The sequence below is a fragment of the Limanda limanda genome, chromosome 13, assembly GCF_963576545.1.
Source record: "Limanda limanda chromosome 13, fLimLim1.1, whole genome shotgun sequence".
NCBI classification, from domain to species: Eukaryota; Metazoa; Chordata; class Actinopteri; order Pleuronectiformes; family Pleuronectidae; genus Limanda; species Limanda limanda.
The window spans coordinates 10,927,334-10,948,580 of record NC_083648.1 but is presented as its reverse complement, the minus strand read 5'-3'; the positions used below and the strand labels follow the sequence as shown (position 1 = coordinate 10,948,580).

General features: G+C 42.9%; 1 protein-coding gene across 1 annotated transcript; it reads right to left on the bottom strand.

Annotated features, from left to right (window-relative positions):
- Positions 1–1,867: 1,867 nt before the first annotated feature.
- Positions 1,868–13,331, bottom strand: klhl14 (kelch-like family member 14). The gene is made up of 8 exons (XM_061084992.1): positions 12,427–13,331; positions 10,403–10,524; positions 6,440–6,529; positions 5,632–5,710; positions 4,767–4,957; positions 4,039–4,197; positions 3,297–3,454; positions 1,868–2,008 (listed from the first exon to the last, which is right to left on the bottom strand). Exons 1-8 carry the CDS (start codon positions 13,308–13,310, stop codon positions 1,868–1,870), a joined length of 1,824 nt encoding a protein of 607 aa, XP_060940975.1. The 5' UTR covers positions 13,311–13,331.
- Positions 13,332–21,247: the final 7,916 nt, after the last annotated feature.

The window sequence follows — 21,247 nt, the reverse complement described above, 5'->3', positions numbered from 1 at the left end:
TATTAGTATTAAGTGAACCGCTGTTCATGTCCTGAAAATATAAAATTATATTCTCTATGTCTGAGCTTCGTTCCACCAAACACATGAAGTTATATTTTAATAACGTCCGGTAAGTGGTGTATATTTTTAAGCTCAGTTTTTTTCCGGCTGCTAGAACAATGTCAGCTCAGGGACAACAGAGTTGGAAGTTGAAGAAACTTTAAGTTCAAACTAAACACTAACCTCAGTAGAAACCATCAGTGGACTGTTCACATCTCATGACTGGGATTGACAATAACATTTTACTGAAGCCATCATTTCTTTCTGAAACGTCAAAAAAACAACTGGAAAAGGTCGTTTTAATCATCAAGAGTCAATTTATTTTCATATTCTAAAATTCAAAGGACATAACAGGATTTGAGAATAAATCCAAGGTCAAGTGCACAAAAATGTTTCACTGCAAGCGATTATGTACAAGAATGAAATCAGCAAATCTGTACAGAATTCGACAGGTACCGCATCGATATTTAGAGTCAACTTTTTCGAACCTAATAACGGAGACTAGACTGGACTTAGATTCATTTGCACTGAAGATATCTTTTCTTTAAACACATCACATTAATTTCATTTACATTTGAGTGAAACTTTGTTTGCTGAATCCAAAAGTTCACTTTTAGTGCATCACAGGCCACTTTATGTTTGTTTGTTTGCTTTTCGTACATTAAAGATTAATATCCCATCAAGGTAACGCTGTGTGGCCTCATAAACAGACCTGTTAACATTCACTTGTAAAGGAGAAACAAACCCAACAAACATCCTCACCATCTGTTTACCCAAACATGCTACCCATAAATACACTGGCTAGCAATTACAATTTGATTGTACCATCATCGTATAATTAACATTAGTGCGTCATATGAACATTAAGAATCAATGGTAAATTCTTAAATTGTTTTTGCTTGCAGCAGGAAGATTAGCTGCCATGAACATTTGGCAAGATTTTTTTTTTTTTCTGTCAAGCAGATGACCTGTAAGGAAACTCTCTGTTCAGCAAGATATTACAGAAACATGACTTTAGCTTGGGCGTAAATTATTAGTCAAAACTTAGGGCTGGGTGATGTAGACACATCGTCTTAAAGATCATTGTGTTGTTTTTTTTTCCAATGTCCTCCTGGTTGCTTGGACCCCGGGACTCTCACTTATGGATCGAGTTAGGTTTTCTGGAAATGTCCCCATTTAACCACAGAAATGCTCATTTCCAGAGAAAGACAACAAAACAGTTGCATCATGATCTGACCATGTGACGCAGCAGGGTAGGTGCACAATCCAGCCAGAGGAAAATGACTAATAACATGAGCTATGAGGAATATTTATACACTTTTGATCATCACAATGAATGTAACTCACCCAGCTCTAGTTTAACGTAACCCGGTGACGAAGCACCTTCTTCCCAGCGTCAGTCCGTGAAGCAACACTGCATTTTGCTGGAATTATGCGTCTACTGAATACAAGGTACAATGGATCTGAAAGCTATAATTCAGTTCAACACTATGCGTGCTATAGAAGAGAAGCCAAAAAACACTTACTATCAGCTTAAAAGAAACCAAATATGAAACTGACAATTTTTCTCATAACACAGATGAGTTTAAATACATGAGTTACACAATTTTCTTCTTCTTCTTTGTTTTTTTTTTCCCCCCTCAAACCTTCAGCAGGTAATAACGAAAGTGCTCTGGTCAAACCTGTAAAAAAATAATTTATACACACGCTCGTCGTCTGACCGCAGGGCTCGTCACAAAATAGTTGACAACTGCTTTGCTTATTGATGGTCCTCCCCCCAGTCTCTCTGCCGCTTCCCGCCCCGGACTCCCGGCGCTCGGATTAGTTGTCATTTGTTAAAAGGGAGGCAGGCGGGCAGAATGACGGTGGAACAGGCTGGGCCCGCTAAAGGCTCTGCCACCTCTCCCTCCAACTCTGTCCACGTTCCTTTCTCTGGGCTGTAGCAGATGGTGGAAGACTTATAGGCTCCCTGAGGAAAAAAATAAATAAAGTCATTCTCTTCATTAGTCTCAGAGGCTGTTTGGGTTTTCTAACTGGGGGGATGGAGACATCTTTTACACACATTCATTATTAAAAAGGAATAGTCTGGTGATTTCTTTTTACACATTTTGTCAACAGATTCCATGAAAGGACCGAACCCAGTTAACTGACGCTAATAACGAGTGATGCCTCTGTAGCCGGATGGAGCTTATTGCTCTGTGCCACAGAGCTGCACTGTTCCAAAAATGATTAAAAACACACGGGTGAGCCACACTGTAGCACGGAGAGACATGTTCCCCTCATGTGCACCCCCCGCTGCCGTACAGTACACTCAGGGCAAATGTTTATCCATCCACAGCTAGAAATAGTTCAAATACACAATTTATTCTTTTTTAGGTCTTAGAAAACTATTCCCAGCTGTATATCTCTTTCAAAAATCAAAGTATATATTCATGATAACATTTCATATTGAGAGATAAACTAAAATGTTAGGTTGGTTTCCATCCATACGACCCAACACAATTTTTTAAATGTTAATGAAAAACTAGAAAAACTGTACCAACAATTTTATATATTGCAAAAATGTAAAACATAATACACACGAAGGATGTGAACTAAACTTTCATTAAACATTTAGATCAGATCAGGGAAAATGTGTTTAAATCATGTGTGAGGTTTTACTGTTTCTCCTCTAATCACTGAGCCATAAAATTTCTGCGATAGTTTTACGGCTCCAGTCTGGAGAATAAGCATCACCTGCTGTTTATCTTGATGAACCAACTCTTAATATTCACATAATGGAATTGTATTGATTCGCATTTTCCTCAGTAGTCTTTCTCAAAAAGGTAAGTTACCATTTGCCAGTACATTTGGATGTAAACCTAGATGTAAGCAGGAGTCTCTGGTGTCTTATCTGTTGTGCTTGTTAAAATCAAATCCAGCTTTCAGAAACCTGGATAAGCATTATTAAGCTGAAAATAATATCTAGAGCATAATACCAGGAAACGGGCATGTGAACCCATACCCAGGTTTTATCAACAGTCTTTGCTGGTACAGAAAACAGTGGCTGAGATGGTAAGAAACCTTATTCCCTGTATGATAATACAATGATATGAATAACAAGGTATTTCATGTTCCATGTCAACACCATTAAAAAAAGACGAGCATGTAAACACAATCAGTATCTGTTGTTGTTGACAGTAGCAAAGACATAAAACATTAATATCCTGTTCCTTTAATGTAAAAGCATCTTATCTGATCTGAAAAAGATAGCGTACCATGCTCCAGCTGTATCCGCCCACCAGGAAGATGCTGTCGTCCAGAACAGCGCAGCCCGGGCCGCTGCGACCCTCCAGGATGGGGGTCTGCAGGATGTTCCACTGGTCGGCTTTCGGGTCGTAACACTCGACCAACATCACGTCCAGGTGAGAGAAACCTGAGAGACGAGGAAGAAAAATGTGTTCGAATAATTCCGCTTGTGTGTCACATGTATGTCTCAGTAACAGTGATCAGTTGGATGTTTGTCTGTCAAGGCCTGAAAATATATTTCTCAACTTGTCTTCTAAGTCTGAGAGATAAGATTAGATGTGATCAGAATTATTATTTTATTTCTGTGTTTGTGGCTTTCTCAGCGTTCTTCTTACTGGTCTTTAAGCGAGCTGAATTCAGAATTCAGTAACATTTAAATCGTAATAGGGGTAAAATGACAGTCACTATATTCAGTTAAATACAGTAGAAAGCATGAACACGTGGATCAGCCCAAAAACATTTTTCTTTCTGTCGTCTCCCGGGGTCTCTGAAGTCTGTTTGATTAAATCTGCGAGCTTCAAGCTTTTCCCGTGTGTCTGCGATCTGCCAAAATCTGACGGCATTTTTATCAATATTTCATTACAAGTAGACTCAGAGTGTTTTATAATAAAACTGATCATAGTGACAGTATCTCTTTTGTACAGTTTTGAAAAAGGAAAAATGAACCCTGACCTGTTTTCTATTAATTTACTGAAATGCTTGAGCACTTACCTTTCAAATGGTTTCCACCAATAGCGTACAGGCGGTCGTTCATTCCCGCCAGGGCATGAATAGCTCGCTTTGTGTTCATATCCTGTTTCCTGGCCCACACGTCCATTACGGGGTCATAACAGTAGAGCCAGGACACATACTCCCCATTGTGTACTCCTCCTGCAACGAGTAAACATGGCATTACGCCTTCAATACTGAGTCGAAATAAATAATGTAAGTACACACTCATGGCTGCTTATGTAACACAGTAAGTACTACATTGGACCGACTGACATGGATTTGTATATTGGTCTAGGATATATATATATAGATGGAGATAGATATATACAAAAATGTGTTGACGTATTATTGAACCTAGTAATTATCAGGGTTTCCATGTTGAAATACACAACACATATTATCTTCAACTTATAAACTAGTTTTCTTTCTATACTTTTAATATTTCACAGCTACATCCGGTTACAGGGAAGCTTGTTGGCTTTCTCTCATCACTTAATAGATGCCAGTGCAGTTAACAGAGATTACAAGAGGTTTTTTTTATGACATAAAAAACGAGCACAATAACCGAGCAGAACTGCCTCCGAGCTTGTTACCCCCTAAAAAAATAAATAAAATAAAATAAAGTACATAATAAATTCGGCAGATGTATTTTTCTTTTTCAGAAACCAGGTCCCTCTTTTGAAAGGACGACAGGATAACAGTGAGTGAGTGACAGCCTCTCTCCTGACCTGATATGTAGATCTTGCCGTTATGAACCGATCCTGCGTGGGCGGCCAGCGGCTGCGGCAGGGACGACACGTAGTTCCACTCGTTAGTCTCCAGGTTGTAGGACTCCACGCTGGAGAGGTAGCCCGTCTCATTCCGACCGCCGATCACGTACAGGTGCTTCTCCAGGCGGCAGGCGAAGAAGCTGGCTCTCCTGAGGAGGGGGGGGGGGGGTGGACCAGACAACATCGTTAAAACAACAAGATTCATAGTAGGATTTTGTAGTTTGTAGTGTTTTTGCAGGAGGAGGAAATTGTTCAAGAAAGAGATTGAAACTGAGACTCTCTCTTTTGTCTTGTAATCGGTGAATTGTGAATACAGGAGTTACTTCATAGATTTTGATGAAAAAATCAGGTGTATTCAGAGAACGGATATCTATGAGTGTGTGTTATTTGGTGGAGCTGGATTGCAAGGGGGATATTGGGCCTTAGTGGAGTTATGTGCTCTTCTGTCTATTATTCCATTGATAAATGCCATAAATGTATTGATAATTTGTGTATAGCGTTAGCAACATGGACTTATGCAGCAGGTCCATGATATGTTGGACAGTTTACAGCATTTCCTGTTTTTCTCCACTCTCACAATAAATACAACAAATACTGAAAAAATATTGTTTTGATTCACAAACAAAAACCTTTTTGTAGTCCCCTGAAAGTTCTGCATCAGCAGATGTATTTACCTTTTACTGTATATTGCCTTTTGGAAAACATCAATCGGGGTTACATTTGAACAACGCACTGATCCATAAGCAATAAAAAGCCATAAAAATAAAATATAAAGCTATATAAATGAATGTATGAATGAAAAGGATGTATTCTAAAGGCTCACCTCTCCTGCATGGGGGGCAACTGTATCCAGCTGTTGAATCTGGGATCATAGCGGCTGACGAAGTTAGTGCTGTGCTTTCCTGCAAAATAACATCCAAACCAAGATCAATAACATTTTATAGGAAAATAAAGTTTAAGCATAATATGGCTGTGCTCACTTCCAACTAGCTAAGTCTCTGCCAAAGTCTTTGTTACATACCAATGAAATGCACAACTGTTACTCTGCAGGTCGTCATTTAAAAATAAACACATTATCTGAAAATCACCTCCCACACGTGTTGACTTCCTGTGTGTGTGTGTGTGTGTGTGTGTGAAACAAGTTAAACAAGTGTTGACTGAAGGATTGTGATTCAAATCATTCAGTGATCTGATGTCCCTCAAAAAGTCTGATATTATCTATGATGATGCTGTGGTAGTGTGTTGACCCTCAGTGCCAAATAAACTCCACTGATTTCAGCATGTGTAGAACACTGCTGCTGTTCTGTTGTATTATAATGAGAATTGGTGAAACAAGAACAAAAGGACAACAGTGATCTATTTTTCATTATCCTGTAATATGTTACCGACATTTCTAAAAAAAACACTCTTATAACTTCCAAATCAAAAATATGTCAGTCTTAATTCCATCTGTTATTATTGTAAAGACTGATTAGAGTGTTGTTTGTCTATTCAGAGCTGATCTGCCTCTACAGGATGAGTGTTTTAAAACTCTCTGAAAGTTCTACACCAGCTCAGATACGCTGGCTCAGATCGCTCTTTACAGATTGGACGTGTGAAAGCGAGACATTGATTGCGTGCTGTTTCAGTACCGTTGGGGTTCCACTGGTCCTCTCCACCCATCAGCAGCAGGAAGTTCTCCACCTCCACCACGCAGTGATGGGCACTGTTGTAAGGCATTACTAGAGCAGACACAAAAATAAAAGGTGTCAGACATGGAATGAGGGTGATACAGGTCAGTGGTGAGGAGGTTGCAAACTAAGGGTCAAACCTTATTTGGTCTCCCTTTGATAGTTTGCATCAGGATTTTTATATAATTTTTCATAGATGTACTGTTACAAAATATATATACAAACTACTCTAAATCCCATTAAAGTCAAACTGTACTAATATTAATGTCCCTAAACCCTAGTACTGAAATAAATCTACTCAACTTACAGCTCAATAACACCTGGTTTAATTTGTATAAAGAAGCCCATAAATTCAAACAGTTTTAATTCCAGTACTTCAGCCTCTTTGACCATTTAAGATTTGTGTCACACACGCAAATACAAGCAGTTGTCAGTTTATTATGTAAACAATGCTAAAAGTAATGGAGTCTAACACAACAGTCCTGCAATGAATCCAACCTTTAATGACGGTTATAATGTTTAGTTTGTAACTGAAACAGTTTTTGGGGGAAAGCTTCAGATTCCAATTGACATTTATTTTGGAGGCTGCAATTTGCGCTGCCGATGAATCGTATTGTCTCATACTGACAGAGCATCATGTAAAATAATCACACAGTCGAATGAGCACACCTCCAAAACAATTATGATGAAAAGTGGACAGTGAAAGCTTTATGAAGGAGGATTTACTGCAGGACTGTTGGATTAGACAGCATCAGTTTTAACTAGGTGTACCTAATAAACTGATAGTTTGAGGAGAAAGTTAAGTTTTTCCCTGGATCTAACGATTCATTCATCTGTACGGAGGGATTTCTTGTGGGGAATCAAACCTGAGTCTGAGACTTGAGTCTGAAACCGGAACAAATCAAAGTATGAGGCAGAGCGAAGTGTCTACTGTTTGTTATCACAATATCTATCTACCTGTCTATCTGTCTGTCAGTCTGTCATTATCATCTGTTATGAGCCAACAGACACAGTAGGACGCCTCACCCAGGATATCCCCTTGTGTATGATTTTGTGTGCACCCCCAACCCCCACCCCTCTCCTCCATCTATTTTTATATTTAATATTTTTTTTTTGCTGAAGTGACCCCATTGAGATGTAGAGAAATGGTCTGAGGTGACAGTCATAATGAACATGATCGTGTTCACTCAATAAATCTCAGGCCCGGTGCTTTTTGAGCACAAATCAGTGAAATGTTAAAGCCCACCTGTCTGTCTCCATCAGTCATTTCCACTGTCACCTCCCCACCGCCTGATGGATCACAGTTGCAGCAAAATTAGACAGCCTTGAATCTCATTTCTTTCCTAGTGGTCTCTCCCTGCGATCTCACTCGGGCTGGTTTGACATGTGCCGGTCCCCCTCTGCAGGAGGGGGGAGTCTCGCCTGAGAACTAATACTACATACACTAAACACAGATTTATCTCGAATGAGGGGATTAGTTTGCCTGCCTCCAGTGCACCTCAAAGACAAGTGCCATGTGACTGCCAAATTCCCTTACATGCTATTTACATTATCATTCCGTCAGCAGTATATAGGACACGGATGAGCGGCTTTTTATTTGATGTCTAGTGACTTGTACTCGTACTAAAAATCATCCCGTATACCCGTGTGAAAAGAAGATTATTGCTGCACAGTATGTCGCAGCATTGACTGCTGGATGATTTGGCTTCTACAGGTGCCACAGATGCAGGTGAACAGGGGGAGAAATGAAATACAGGCTGTAATAGCTGTCGTCCACTGTACCAGTCGTGTGTAGTGCAAACAATAAAAAAGGCTTGAATTTTTCCACATCTCTCCCCCCTTATTCATTATCGCCTCTCAGACAGAGAGAGAGTGAAATCCTGCTGCATTTGTGTCCCCTCTCCCCTAAATCCTGCACTCGCCCCAGAGGTGAGCAGCCGTGGGGGGGGGGGGCAGGATGAGCACGTCCTCCACGAGATGGACGCCATCACTCCAGTCTACAGTGAGCTCCAGGGCTCACTAGAGGGAGTCAGAAACCTCTGCATAGAGGCACATTCGGGGTCGCATGAGTGACTCCACAGCTAATGCACCACTGCTGCTCGAGCTGTGACGTGCCTTCAACACCATCACAATTGCGTCCCACTGAGCTGAATTCCTTTGTTCTGGGGCCACGCTGCGTGGATGGGGTCCATTTCCGTAGTGTGACATTTTAATATCAGGTTATTTTAAAAAAGGAGACGAGGAGGGGAGCAGTCTGGCATCGTGGCTGAGCCGGTGCCTGCCTTTGTCTGGTGTTTTGTCCACGCTGCTGTGGGTACACTAGATGGCAAACTTTGCACTGGAATCAGCGAGCAGCAGACACATGTGACACAACCAGAGGGATCAGATTCCCCCCAAATTGTGTTGATGAATGTCTTAATCAAAGGCTGTCCCTCTCAGGTTTCGCCTCATTGAAAAGTTATGATTGAATGTTAATAATCTTCTATTCCACATCCATTGTGTGGAGGCTACATCAGACGGTCACTGATGTGTTAAGGGATGATTTTGCAGTTTTGTCCTTCCACTTGGCCACGGACCATTTGAGTGTTAACTTTTTAGTTTTGAGTGATGGAAATCCCTATTGACCTTTTGCTTGGTGCAGTTTATACCCAGGAGGGTGAGTTTAATGAGAAAATGACAGCATAAACACCAGTGAGCTTCAGGCTGTGGTGTATGCATGCCTCCCTGAAAGATTTAGACAAACATGAGCTAAAGAAAAAAAAAAAGAAATCACAGACGACTCTCAGCAAACGCTATGATTCAAGCATTCAATGCATGGAATTAAGAGCCAGCAACAGAATTGTCGCACCTGAATTAAGAACTCGTGCCATACAGTGAGAATATAAACCGCACTGTGCCGAGCTGACAGGAGACAGACCTATGGCTAATGTGTACGGATGGGGAGACGCTGCTGAGATATGGCTGCGACCAAAACAAAAGGACAAACACTCGATATGTCCAGCGCTGATGATACAAAGGACAGATATGGTTTCCCATTAGCTCTTTTTTTGACCTTTTGCAACATGGCAACGATATAGTGTAGTGGTGAGCCTCCAAAGGTCAGGGAAGACAGAGAGGAGAAAGAGCATGGCACCGAGCTGGAGGGACGTGTCTCTGAAGCCCCTTCAGACATGTTCTCTGGAGACGCCACATTTCGTTCAATACAACAGTTTGTTTCGTGAAATTGTGACAACTTGCCTTCATTACGAAATCGTGAAATCAATATTGCAAACTGTATCGTGGGTATAAATCCCAACGGGTCACGGGATACGTCTCTATTTCCTTTTATTACTGTTATCATTTTTTGTTTAGTCAATTAAAATCATCCATCTATTGACTGTTTGTATAAACGTTACAGCTGCTGTCTCCCTGACCTTATCTGGTGGCATTTTGCTTTACCTGATATAAACCCTCCACATCGATAGTGACACCAGGTCAACAGGTTAATTCCGTCCAGTGTATTAGTATGGATGGGAGTAAGTCAACGTTATGCATTGATCAATATGCGAATGATCAAGCTACATGTAAATGCTGTGGCAGGAAGACGCCATTCATTATGCTTCCTTCTCTGCCACAATAGATCATTAGATTCAAGCAAATCTCATCATGCATCCTGCCAGCATATTTCAGCAAAAACAAGGGAAACCGGGCATGAAGAGCCACAGTGCTGTAAAGTCACGCTCTGATTCAAAACTTATATTAAAAGTGATAGTGATACATTATTACCTGAAGGATTTAGGGAACTCCTTCCCCTCATTTTCCCTGGAAATTAACCTGTGTTAAAGTCATCCATAGGAACAACTATTTCTCATCATAAAATCCACTAACACAAGATGCCCCAGGTGAAAAGAAGAAGAGGCAGCCGAGCCTTTTTTTGCCACTCACTTGTGAGGATCTTCCATGTCTTTTTCTCGTCGTCATAATACTGGACCAAATTGCTGGGGAGACGATCGGGTCCAGGAGGCAAACCACCCACCAGTAACAGCAATCGCTTATTGGAACGGATTCTGTAAAGTCAAGAGTGTGGGGGTGTTGACAAGGGGAAGGAAACAAAGAACAAAACAGGTATGAAGCCTTGAAATTAAACATCCAAAGGGTAAAATAAACACAAGCAGCACCTGGACACCTTTTCGTTTCTTTATTTACATAATTACACCGACAGTATAAACCGTTCTCGCCCCTGCGTGTTCTGATCTTTCACTTTGCAGTCGCTCGGTGTGTGAATGAATTAATCAGTGAGTGAAATAAAACTAAATGCATGGGTAAATTAATATCTGTACCTGAATGTCTCCTGTACGAGAACAGAAGTTGAGACTACTATTAGGCAATGCGTGGCCACGTTCATTATAATTAACAAAAAAATTGCTCCACGGCGCACTCCTCCTTTTGATGTGTTATTGAACGGTTATTGTACTCTAAAGATATCTTTTCAATTAGCTGTGAAGCGAGGACGATCCTGCAGGGTGCCATGCTGGAGGCCGGAAAAGCGCAATTGAGTGGATAAACCTGCCTATACAATGTCTCCCTTTCATTGGCTGCGGTGATTCATGTGACGTGGCTGAGCCAGTCGTGAGATATTTCCTGCTGTTTGTGTATGATATATAACCTCAGAGCTGCACACTTTACTCCGCATTAATGACCACTATCTGCCTCCGAATGGATTTCAACACAAACCTCCCAATTAATCACAATATAGGGTGAATAGATTAAGAGTAGCTGGCCTTTATATTCAGACACCTTTTCCCCCTTTTTCATATTTTACTTTTTTATGCTTGGTTGGATCGCCATTGTCTCGGTACGTTCTCCCTGCTACTGGCCCACTCGGAAGTGTTTGGGGGTTATTCATATGCAAATGAGCCCCTGGACATAGATAATAGTGATTAATTGAGAGGAGAGAAACAGTGGCATGTGAAACTAATTATGAGGATTCCTGATTCCCTGCTCATTTGGGTCCATATGTGGGGAATAGATATGTTATTGGGATAATGTAGGAACAGAAATGATAGATTTATTTTGCACATTTTTGGATCGTCGAGTTTCCGTCCTCTGATGCCACAGCTTTATTTTTCCTCCTTTATACACACACAGGGATTTAAATATTTGAATATCCAAGCTCCTAAAACATTTCCAGCCTCTAACTCGGCTCTGTAAACTAAATCTGACACCAGCACCGTCAATCAATCAACTTAGCCACAACACACCAGCCCCTAAAAGTGCTGATCAGGACAAACGTGGGAGAAAACTGTGCCACTCGGCCTATTCCTGTGAGACACGTGCACCTCACCTGAAGAAGGAGCTTCACCCGATTAACTCTAAATGAAAATCGATGCTGCATTTCCCAAAATATAAAAACACATCCACATGCACTGAATTCCATTTGACTGCATTATTCTTCTCATATCGGTGACAGGGTATCACTTGCACTTGCATCAGAACCGTTATGTAATTACCATGTCATCCTGGTAACAATCTAATTATATCGTTTCAAATTGGATTCATGAGAGTTGCCACAAATCATATTACATTACCTTTGTCTAGTTTGCTGCATCTTGTCTACACTGATTGGAGAGCAATTACACAGATGTGTTAGGAAATAAAAGAGTTGTCTTTCCTTCGCTAAAACATAAGGTAACCTTGTAATCATGGGTACAGTGCAGCACAGAGTAGACCCCCCCCCCACCCCTGACAGCTGGCAGTCTTTAACAGGAAAACCCCTTAGCAGGTCTCATTACCTGGGCCTCAGACCTCACACCTCTGACCCACACAGGCAGCAGGACCAAACCTCGACTGAGTGGGAAAGCTAATTTGTTCAAATTTAACAAGTGGGAGGCATTTAATCACCTTACATCCACTTCTCCAGCACCTTGTGTGTGTGTGTGGAAGTGTGTGAGTGTGTGTGTCGTGCTCACCTGCTGGACAGGGTCTGCCTGCAGTGCTGCCTGAAGGGCATCAGGTGGTAGTTCATGGCGTCCAGGAGTAGTTTCTGGCACACTGGGTCACTCCTCATGAAGTCAACCGACTGCACCCTCTCCACCAGCTCTGGGGCAGGTATGAGGGCGAAGCGCAGCCTCTTCATGAGGTCCGGGGCATAGTGCATGCGAGTCTCCCGGTCATGCTCCAGCCAGAGGACTGACATCTGGAAGAGGGCCAGCTCAGACTCAACTGGGGGTGGCAGAGCATCCAGCATGGCGCACATCTCCTCAAAGTTCAGCAGGAGCACGTCCTCCACCAGGTACTTGTTGGCCAGCTTCTTGGTCTCGTCCAGGCCGTGCAGGGCAGCGATCTTGCAGATCGGCTTGTAGTTCTGCACGGAGATCTGGTCGTTGAGGAACTGCACGCTGAGCTTAGTGATCTGGGGGATGTTGAGGATCTTGCTGACCGACAGCACCTCTTCCACTGTGTCCAGGGAGAGAGTCACGTTGGCAGTGTAGAGGTACTCCAGCACTAATCGCAGTCCAATGGAGGAGCAGCCCTGGAGCACCAGGTTGTTGATGGGCCTGGCGCTGGGGGTCACCAGCTTGTCATCAGGAGAGGATGAGGGGGTCCCACTGCTGCCCTGGTCCCCTTTGCTCCCCCGCTCGTTGTTGTTGATCACATTGTGGGAGGAGAAGAGGGATCTGAAGTACTGGGAGCAGGACGCCAGCACGGCTTTGTGGCAGTGGAACTGTTGTCCCTGGGCAGTGAGAGTCACATCACAGAAAAGCTGCTTCCTCCACAGGAGGTTGAGCCCGTGCAGCAGGGTGTCACTGTGTGTGGGGTCAAAGGTGGATGTTCTATCACCCGATCTGGACATGACTTCCTGACTGTGAACGCCACCTAGGCAACAAATAAACCATGCAAGCCATTTACCTCAGGTCATTTATTTGCACAACACACGCAGCAGCAGCAGCCCCACGGACCCCCCGCGGCGGCCGGCGGCGGCTGCGACCACCCTGCGTCCGACGCGGCTCCGGGTCGCCCTCAACTTCGCTCTCCGGTCGTAAAGCAGCAAACAAAAACGCAGTAGTTCCCACGGCGAGCTGCTCCTATTCATTCTTAAAAGAATCCCGACACCGAGGGGATCTAAATGGAGGCTGGGAGGCTGCGAGGGGGGATGTCAGACCACCACCGGGGGACCGGGAGGTGCTGCGGCTCCGTTACGCGGCACAAGTTGCCGGATCGTGGGGTGGAGAGACCGGAGAGAGACCGGAGAGAGACCGTAGAGAGGACGGATCACATGCAGCATCCAGCCAACACTCCTCCATGCTGCCACCGTCCCTCACACCCCCACGACGAGGACATTACACATCGCACAGATTCATACAAAAGCAATTAGTTTGACTCTCCTCCGAAATCCGCCGAGAGCCATCCTCCGGCAGCGCGGGTGCGTTTCGCCTTTTTTAGTCTGCCCGAGTTACGCGGCTACGTGAGTATGAACGAATCTTCCCCGAGATGCAGCTTCTTCTGGCTAAAGTTAAACGCGACGTGCAATCTGCATCCAGCGTTTTGTCGAGCTGCACAGAAAAAAAGCTATTTTTCTCTGTGCGTAATGTGCGCAAACTTGACACAAGCCGAGCCAGTAAAACGCGCCTGGCACAACTAAACGATGAGAGCAGCTTTGAAAAAAAAACTTACCTGACTTCAGCTCGTCGCCACAGGGAGAAAAAAGAAAGTAAAGCTTCAGGTTCCCAAAAATAATCTCACTTGATTTCTCCTTTGTTCTCTCCTTTTTTTGTTTTTGTACAAAAAAAAAAAAGAAAAAGAAAAAAGAAATGTCCTCCTTTTTCCTTCAAAGTCTACGGTCGGTGGCGTCTCAGAATAACCATTGAATCCAACTCCTAAAGTCTCTCACAATTTCCGCTTATTTGTTGACGTTGATCATTTGTTCTTCTGAATTAACAAGAAGTGTGTGAGTGTGTGAGAGGGAGCTGTGCTTTCTGCAAGAGAAGAAGAAGAAGAAATATACGTGTGACAAATTATGCTACCAAGAAACAACACATCATTATCCTTGGGCCTGGGGCTCAGTGAGTCGTAACGAGAGTAATAGGAAATCCACGGTTGGGGAGAGAAACGGTCGTGCATGGCCGGTGGAGAGAGACCATGCAGGGGTATGGATGCTGGAGAGACTCGCAAAATTATGGCTCAAGGCTATTGTAAAAACTGTCGAGCGTAAATGACTGCGATTTCAAACATCTATGGAAGAAAGAAAAGGAGAAAGGGGGAGAAAAACCGAGTCTTTCCCTCGCTGTTATAGAGAGAACCGTCAAGTTTTAGTGCGCATTGCTAATTAGTCAATTTCTCTCTGCCTTCACAGCCCGACGACTTTGCTGCTGAGCTGAAACTGCTAATTTCTGGGACCAGCCTTTTTTTGGCTGTGAACTGGATGGATGAATGGCTTGTCTCGCACAAATGACAAAAAGCCCCTGCCTTAATCTCCATCGCCAAAATAACCCCTCGTCTCATTCTGCTCCTGCTAGTCCTTCAAAAGAAGGTGCTCTGACACAAACTCAAGTTGTGCATGTGTTATTATAAATACTGTGCAAACCCTCATGTCCTGACTATATGTTGAATTAAAGCAGAATATATAAATAAAACACCTCCCTTTCAATCCACGTGTGGAAAAGCACACAGGCCGACTACACAACAACACACAACTTCAGTATTGGGAAGTTATGCGCAGAAAAAAATAAAGTTGAACACATTATTCACTGTTTTCTTTATCTTGTCTGGTCAGTTAATTGTTTCAATACCTGCAGGCCCAGCTGCAGGCCCGGGAAACACAAAGGACCTGAAACCTAATACAACACCCATCAGTGCACAGAGGGGTGTTGCATGTGAAAGTCCCCGGCTGCATATTCAGATTCCACCTATACCTTCACATTTGCTCCGACAAATCCCCGGCTAACTTTACAAGACGTGGTTAAAAAAGAAACTAAAGGAGATTCCTCTTCGTTGTATGTGTGAACGTCCACTTGACCTCGTTACATCACAACCAGGCAGTAAACTATCAACTGTGAGTCACTCTATAGTATCAGTCCTCTATTATAAGCCTAGTTTCTGTATTTACCTCCACCACATGTATATAAACTCCTCTCAGATGTCTACAGGTACTCTCAGAGGACAATTTAAACCTGAACATTTTAAACTTGCATACAAAGACATCTATAGACGGCATCTCCCCTCTGACCCTGTACATAAATAATCAGGTAATGCAACCCTGATCATTAGGAGGTGGGCACTTCCTGTAGCCGGCTCCAAACAACCAAACATAACATCCTCCCAAGTCCAATCAAAGTCAGCTATATACATAAATGACTTATAAACTGTCAATTAAATAAAGAGCTTAAAGGAAAAAAAACTTGCACGCAGAACTCCCGCGGGACCAGAAGTGACAGATACCTCACAAGTTATGAAATGACAGATAAGGATAAATGGGTTTGTTCATGTACTATGAAATAGAGCAACACCATGCTATGCTTGAAGCAATAACAGGCCACATATATATAGGCAGCGCTTATAATAGATGGGACCAGAACAATGTTTTGAGTGTTGGGGTGTTTGACAAGGCTGCATGCGCATATCCTGCACAGAGTCATCCTACTACACCATGTGTGTGTGAGACGACTGATTACATCTGTGCACTGCATCCTTAAAATCCTCATCGTCACTGGAGGAAAGAGTCGTAATTAATTAGTGGTTTGAAACCAGCAGGAGAGCAAGTTGGCTTTGTTGTTCAATATTATCGTTGTTGTCTATCGCGTGGTCCTCATATTGGAGTTGCGTGTCACTCCAGGTCGGTACAGTGTAGTTTCCCTGCAGTCGCATACTGTTATCGTTAGCAGCCCCTGCTCCGGCACTACATTACCCAAGTCTCCAGCGAGCTATTCCAACGCAATAAAATGACCATTTCCAACTCTTTCAGCTCTTTGTAGCAACTCAGTCTCCCGAGGCCACTGGTCTTCAGATTGCAGGGCGTTTATGGTTGTAAGTTGTTGCAGTGTGCAAGAGGAGGAGGAGGAGGAGGAGGAGGAGGAGGAGGAGGAGGAGAGGGGAGGAGAAGAGGAGGGGGGGCGAGGGGGGGGTCATCAGATAAGAGAAGAATTTCTAGACTAATTAAACCCTTTGAGACAAAGAATCACACTACAGTGATTTACAACTCTCTGTACCAGTTAACCCGACTCATATTTATCTGTCATATTACTCAGATACCATATCTACCTCTATGGGTAAAAAAAAGGGAAAAGTCTTTACATCTTTTTTTTTCTTGGGTCCTTAATATCTCGGGAACATGAGAGGTGAAGTTTATAAAGAGTAAATAGCGACAGTGAGATGAGATTTTAAAAAACTGCAGTTCACTCACATTATCAGGTCCGGTGGTATAATAAGCTCCTGTTTTTAACCTCAGCTAAAACACAACTTTCTTTGTAACGCTTGCAGCATGGCACATTTTCCCCGTTCTTTATAACACCGTGTATGATAGCACCGAAAAATAAAAGCCAAACAACAGAAACAATGTTTTTGTGGCCTTGAATACACCGATTAAATAGTGAACATTCAATCTAATCAGAGCAGTGACACAAAACAAAAAGAGAAGCTCCGAAGTTGTGAATACTAAAGTCTACCAGGCATAATTCCTTTTTGCTGGCTGCTGCAGAGGGGGTATGCTAAGATAGAAAGTATTATTTTCCTAAATGGAAGGTGTCAGATGGTCACGGAAATGTGATCGGCTGTTCAAGATCACTGCTTCCCATCTGCAATTTGTGACGTGTGAAAGATTCAGCCCAAATGTGCTCACCAAGCGTAAATCCTCAGCACTTTTCCTTATCGTGGAAAAGCAAGATAACCAGCTGTTTACAGATCAGAGAACATATCATATTAATATCATGGAGAGGGGCGATATCATCTTGTTTGTAAAAATATTTTGTTAACTAAGAGCGGTGTGGAAAAGCAACCTATAAAGTGAAAGTTGTAATTTGTGTTTTAGTGAAAATATTGTCGTTTTAAAGCCTTTTTTACGATAAAAATATATGTATTAAAAGAGAGAAAATAGAAAATGCTGTAAGGAGCCTCTTAAATAAGACGTTGGGAAATAGAAAATTAATGCAAACCACGGATTATAGAAAATACTGAATTAAAAAGCTTTCAGCAGTTCCAATTAAATATATAAATACCCCCAACCCCACCCACCCCCCTTACCCCCATGCACCCAGTCTGTCTCAACACAAGCAGGACCACTTTTGTTCTGTCTCCCTGAATTTTTACAGTTATGTGATAGAAGCTACTGTAATGTGATGTGAAACAGTCACTACACAGTGTTTTGATTTGTGAATTCCTGTGTGAGGGTCCCAGTGAACTGTCCCTGTAACTGGTTATTTCAGTTGATCACATCCCGAGGGTCGATTCAACACAAGAGGAGCAAATGAGTTAACTTGCAGCACAGGTTTAATTTATATAAAGTGCAATACCTCTAACATTTCAACATTTCTAACAGCGTCTTCTGCTTGATCGTGATGAATTTGGAAACCCCAACGGTGCAGTCACCTGTTAACTTGATTAATTTTTCTTTTTTTGGACATATATCTTGATCCTAGGAGTGATTAGCGCGTGCTTGTCATCTCAGATCAAACTTAGCCAGAGATGATTCATAAAGCGTCCACTGTGTAACAAATTGGAGGCACTTATATTTGCCATTCAGGGAGTATGGGAGGCCTGCTGTTTTAAACCCCTAGATCCCCACACATGGCGTAGCCACCACAGACACGGCTCAGAGAGTCAGCCGGCAGCCGGGAGGTGAGCAGAAAGGAACAGGCGGTGTCCCCTCCAGAGTGAGCACAGGAGCATGTGTGTGTGTGTGTCTGAGTGTGTGTGTGTGTGTGGCATTCTCAAATGACAAAAGGATACCAGTTGTGCGGTTCAGGTGGGAGGAGACATGAAGGTGGTATGGAGACTCACCTGAGGGAGAGTCAGGGGCTGTAGGGACCGGGGCTGCAGTGGAGACCAGGAGATGTGTGAGGGGCCGCAGGAGGCCACCGCGCCGGGGAAGAGGTTTCGGGGGGGGGCTGGAGGGAGCGGGAGAGGGGGGCTGCTGTTGCGCAGTCTCCCCAGCGTGATGCATCTACCTTCAGGGTGGCAGCAGGCGTGGAGTGGGGTGCGATGGAGCGAGCCCGGGCTCAGTGGCGCGGTCACCTAGGGACGCTGGAGCTGCTGTAGCAGGACTGATAGTTATTTCTTGGGAGAATTGCAAGATGAGCCCCATTGTATTAGCAAACCCCTTCTACTTAAAATGTATCAATGGGCTCGGATCTGTAAGGAAAAGTTGGGGTGACACATACCTGAAAAGCAACATATAGTGTGTTTTTTAACTTTTATTGCTGAAGTATCATTTCTACACATAATTTCTATAATTTACTAATTAGTCAATTAATATCAGTAATTAATTCCAAACTATATGTTTCACTGTGAATCGGAATGAAGGTTTTTCCGAGTTAAACATGAGTGAATTCCTTTGGCAGTGGTAAGCCAGCACACTGTTCCACACTGATTTGAAATTCTCAGACATTAAGCTTTTTAATTTCCCAGCCACACTTTGGTGCTGCTTCTGTTTCAGTCGTATCTTTTAGAAATTCTCTGTGTCTAATATGGTCAGCACTCCCAATTATTCACTCCACTGACAAGTGAAACAAATGGGACCAACCAGTGCATTCTGTATTATCTACACCCCTTGGATTCCCTGACAATAATTAATACAATGGCAAGCTGCTGTTACCATCCTCGACGACACCAGCTCGACAACATAAGCTCTGCCTTTTCCCCGAGAACTCTGGAGAGGAAATTACATCCAGCAGTGAGGTCACATACGTCCTGACCGCCGACCCCCGGGTCACGTCCTCCGGCTTGTCTGGGAGCCTAGATCAGATAAAGGTCCTATTGTAGGGCGTTGTTAACATTATCAGGTTATTAGTCACTTCATTACACCATGACTGTAAGGTGCATGGGATACGTTAGGAGTAATATGAACGTGGTCCTGACCACAAGGAGAGATACACAGGCTTTAACTGGGAAGTCCGTCCCATATATGTATCAGGGAAGTTCATTAATATGCCACATGATCTCGGTGAGGCAGCGGTGCTGACGACCTCACTGCTGTGGTCACACACCATTATGTAGTGTTACTTCATTTCCTCATAATACATATAAACAGGGAAACTACATTACTAATATATCATATAAATAGCAGAAATAGTGTATGTGAGCAGAAATCCTCTGAGATTTTGGTGGATATTTTCTAATTGAAACAAACAAACATAATAAAACAGAAAATAGATAAATACAGGCACATTTTGGGGTTTTAACAGTCACCTGACCAATATGTCCTTTTAAAGAGTCGTCATTTAATAATACTTACCTCTCTTATTTTAGCCTTTGAGGATATTAACTGTTTTTTTTTCTTCTTTTTTTTTAATTATAGAGGGGCACATTCCCCCTACATCCATTAAAGGGATGCCATGCTAATTTTAAATCCTCTCAGCAGGCATTGGCATCAACAGAAGAAAAGTGGATGAGTTTCTCTTTAACAGCTGTAATTTGTGTTTTCCAATCACCATGCTGATTTCTGCTCATTATACTCTGGTTTCACACCGGTAAGTGAGAAAAGTTTGGATTGATTGACTCTAATTAACTAAAAAATGTTCCAAGCCATGGATTTATTATCATGCTAGCTAGCCACAAATGTCAGAGACTTTCACAAATTATTATCCTGTTAAGATAAATATCTTTGAAATCAAACGGGCGTGAAGACACAAGGAACATGTATTGTTATACTGATGGGTTTGTTTGGCATGTTTTCTGTGCAGTCCCACATTAAAGACTCACCTGGGCAAACACAGTTCCAGTGTATTGTTAAGCCGTACAGTATGACTGAGTGACAGATGCTGTCGTTACCTAAACTTTAAAGGAACACACTCCCTAATAACTTACTGTGGTGTATGAATTATGTCGGGGAACAAACAGTCGAGAAGGTTTTTAAATGATTTAGTCAAAAGAGAAATATATTCTCCCTGTGATAAATGATATTAACGGTCACCACATGTAGCAGAGTAGAACCGCCTGGTCCTCTCCATGTCAACACAAGAGCTGTTCCCTCCAGTGTGATCCAAAACCTGGCAGCATCTCCCTCATTGATATTTTAGACACAGTAGCACCTCTCTCTCCGCTCACATTCTTTCCTTGACTCCGTCAGCTCCGTGGCTCAACTCTGCACTTGCTCATGAACAAAGACGGGACGGCTCTGAGTGGACACCTCCATTTCCCTGGCTTTTAAAAAAGAGCTTGAAACCCGAATTTTTGGGTTTGCCCGAGGAGTCAGAACGCTGCTCTGATTCACTTGGCTTCGCCTCGACGATCAGAAGTGATCGCTGAGGTGAATCCACACGAAACGGGCCCATCGTCTGCGTGGCGGTGCCAGGGTTTGAGAATCATGCTGCCTGTAAATCAGATCCTCCCAACATGTCTTTTTTGCAATATATGCTTTTATACTAAAGCGGAGTTGATATATCGCAGAATACAACAACACAGTGCTGTAAATTCCATTCTCATCACCCCGAAAAACAAGCGTATATCAAATGAAAGAAAATACATCTCAGCTGTCAGCCTCTTTTAAAGCAGCATTAAGGTGTGTCCACTTTGAGGCACGCCTGCAGATAAATGTGATGACATCTAGTTGTGGCTCGGTTTCATTTATTTAGGGGATTG

What these genes read in the sequence shown, in the direction of transcription:
- klhl14 (XM_061084992.1), bottom strand. Translation starts at nt 13,310, where the DNA reads ATGTCCAGATCGGGTGATAGAACATCCACCTTTGACCCCACACACAGT. An exon ending in GGACCAGTGGAACCCCAACG is followed by an intron (nt 5,711 to 6,439) that starts GTACTGAAACAG and finishes GTTATTTTGCAG; the next exon opens with GAAAGCACAGCACTAACTTC. An exon ending in TTGCCCCCCATGCAGGAGAG is followed by an intron (nt 4,958 to 5,631) that starts GTGAGCCTTTAG and finishes CCCCCTCCTCAG; the next exon opens with GAGAGCCAGCTTCTTCGCCT.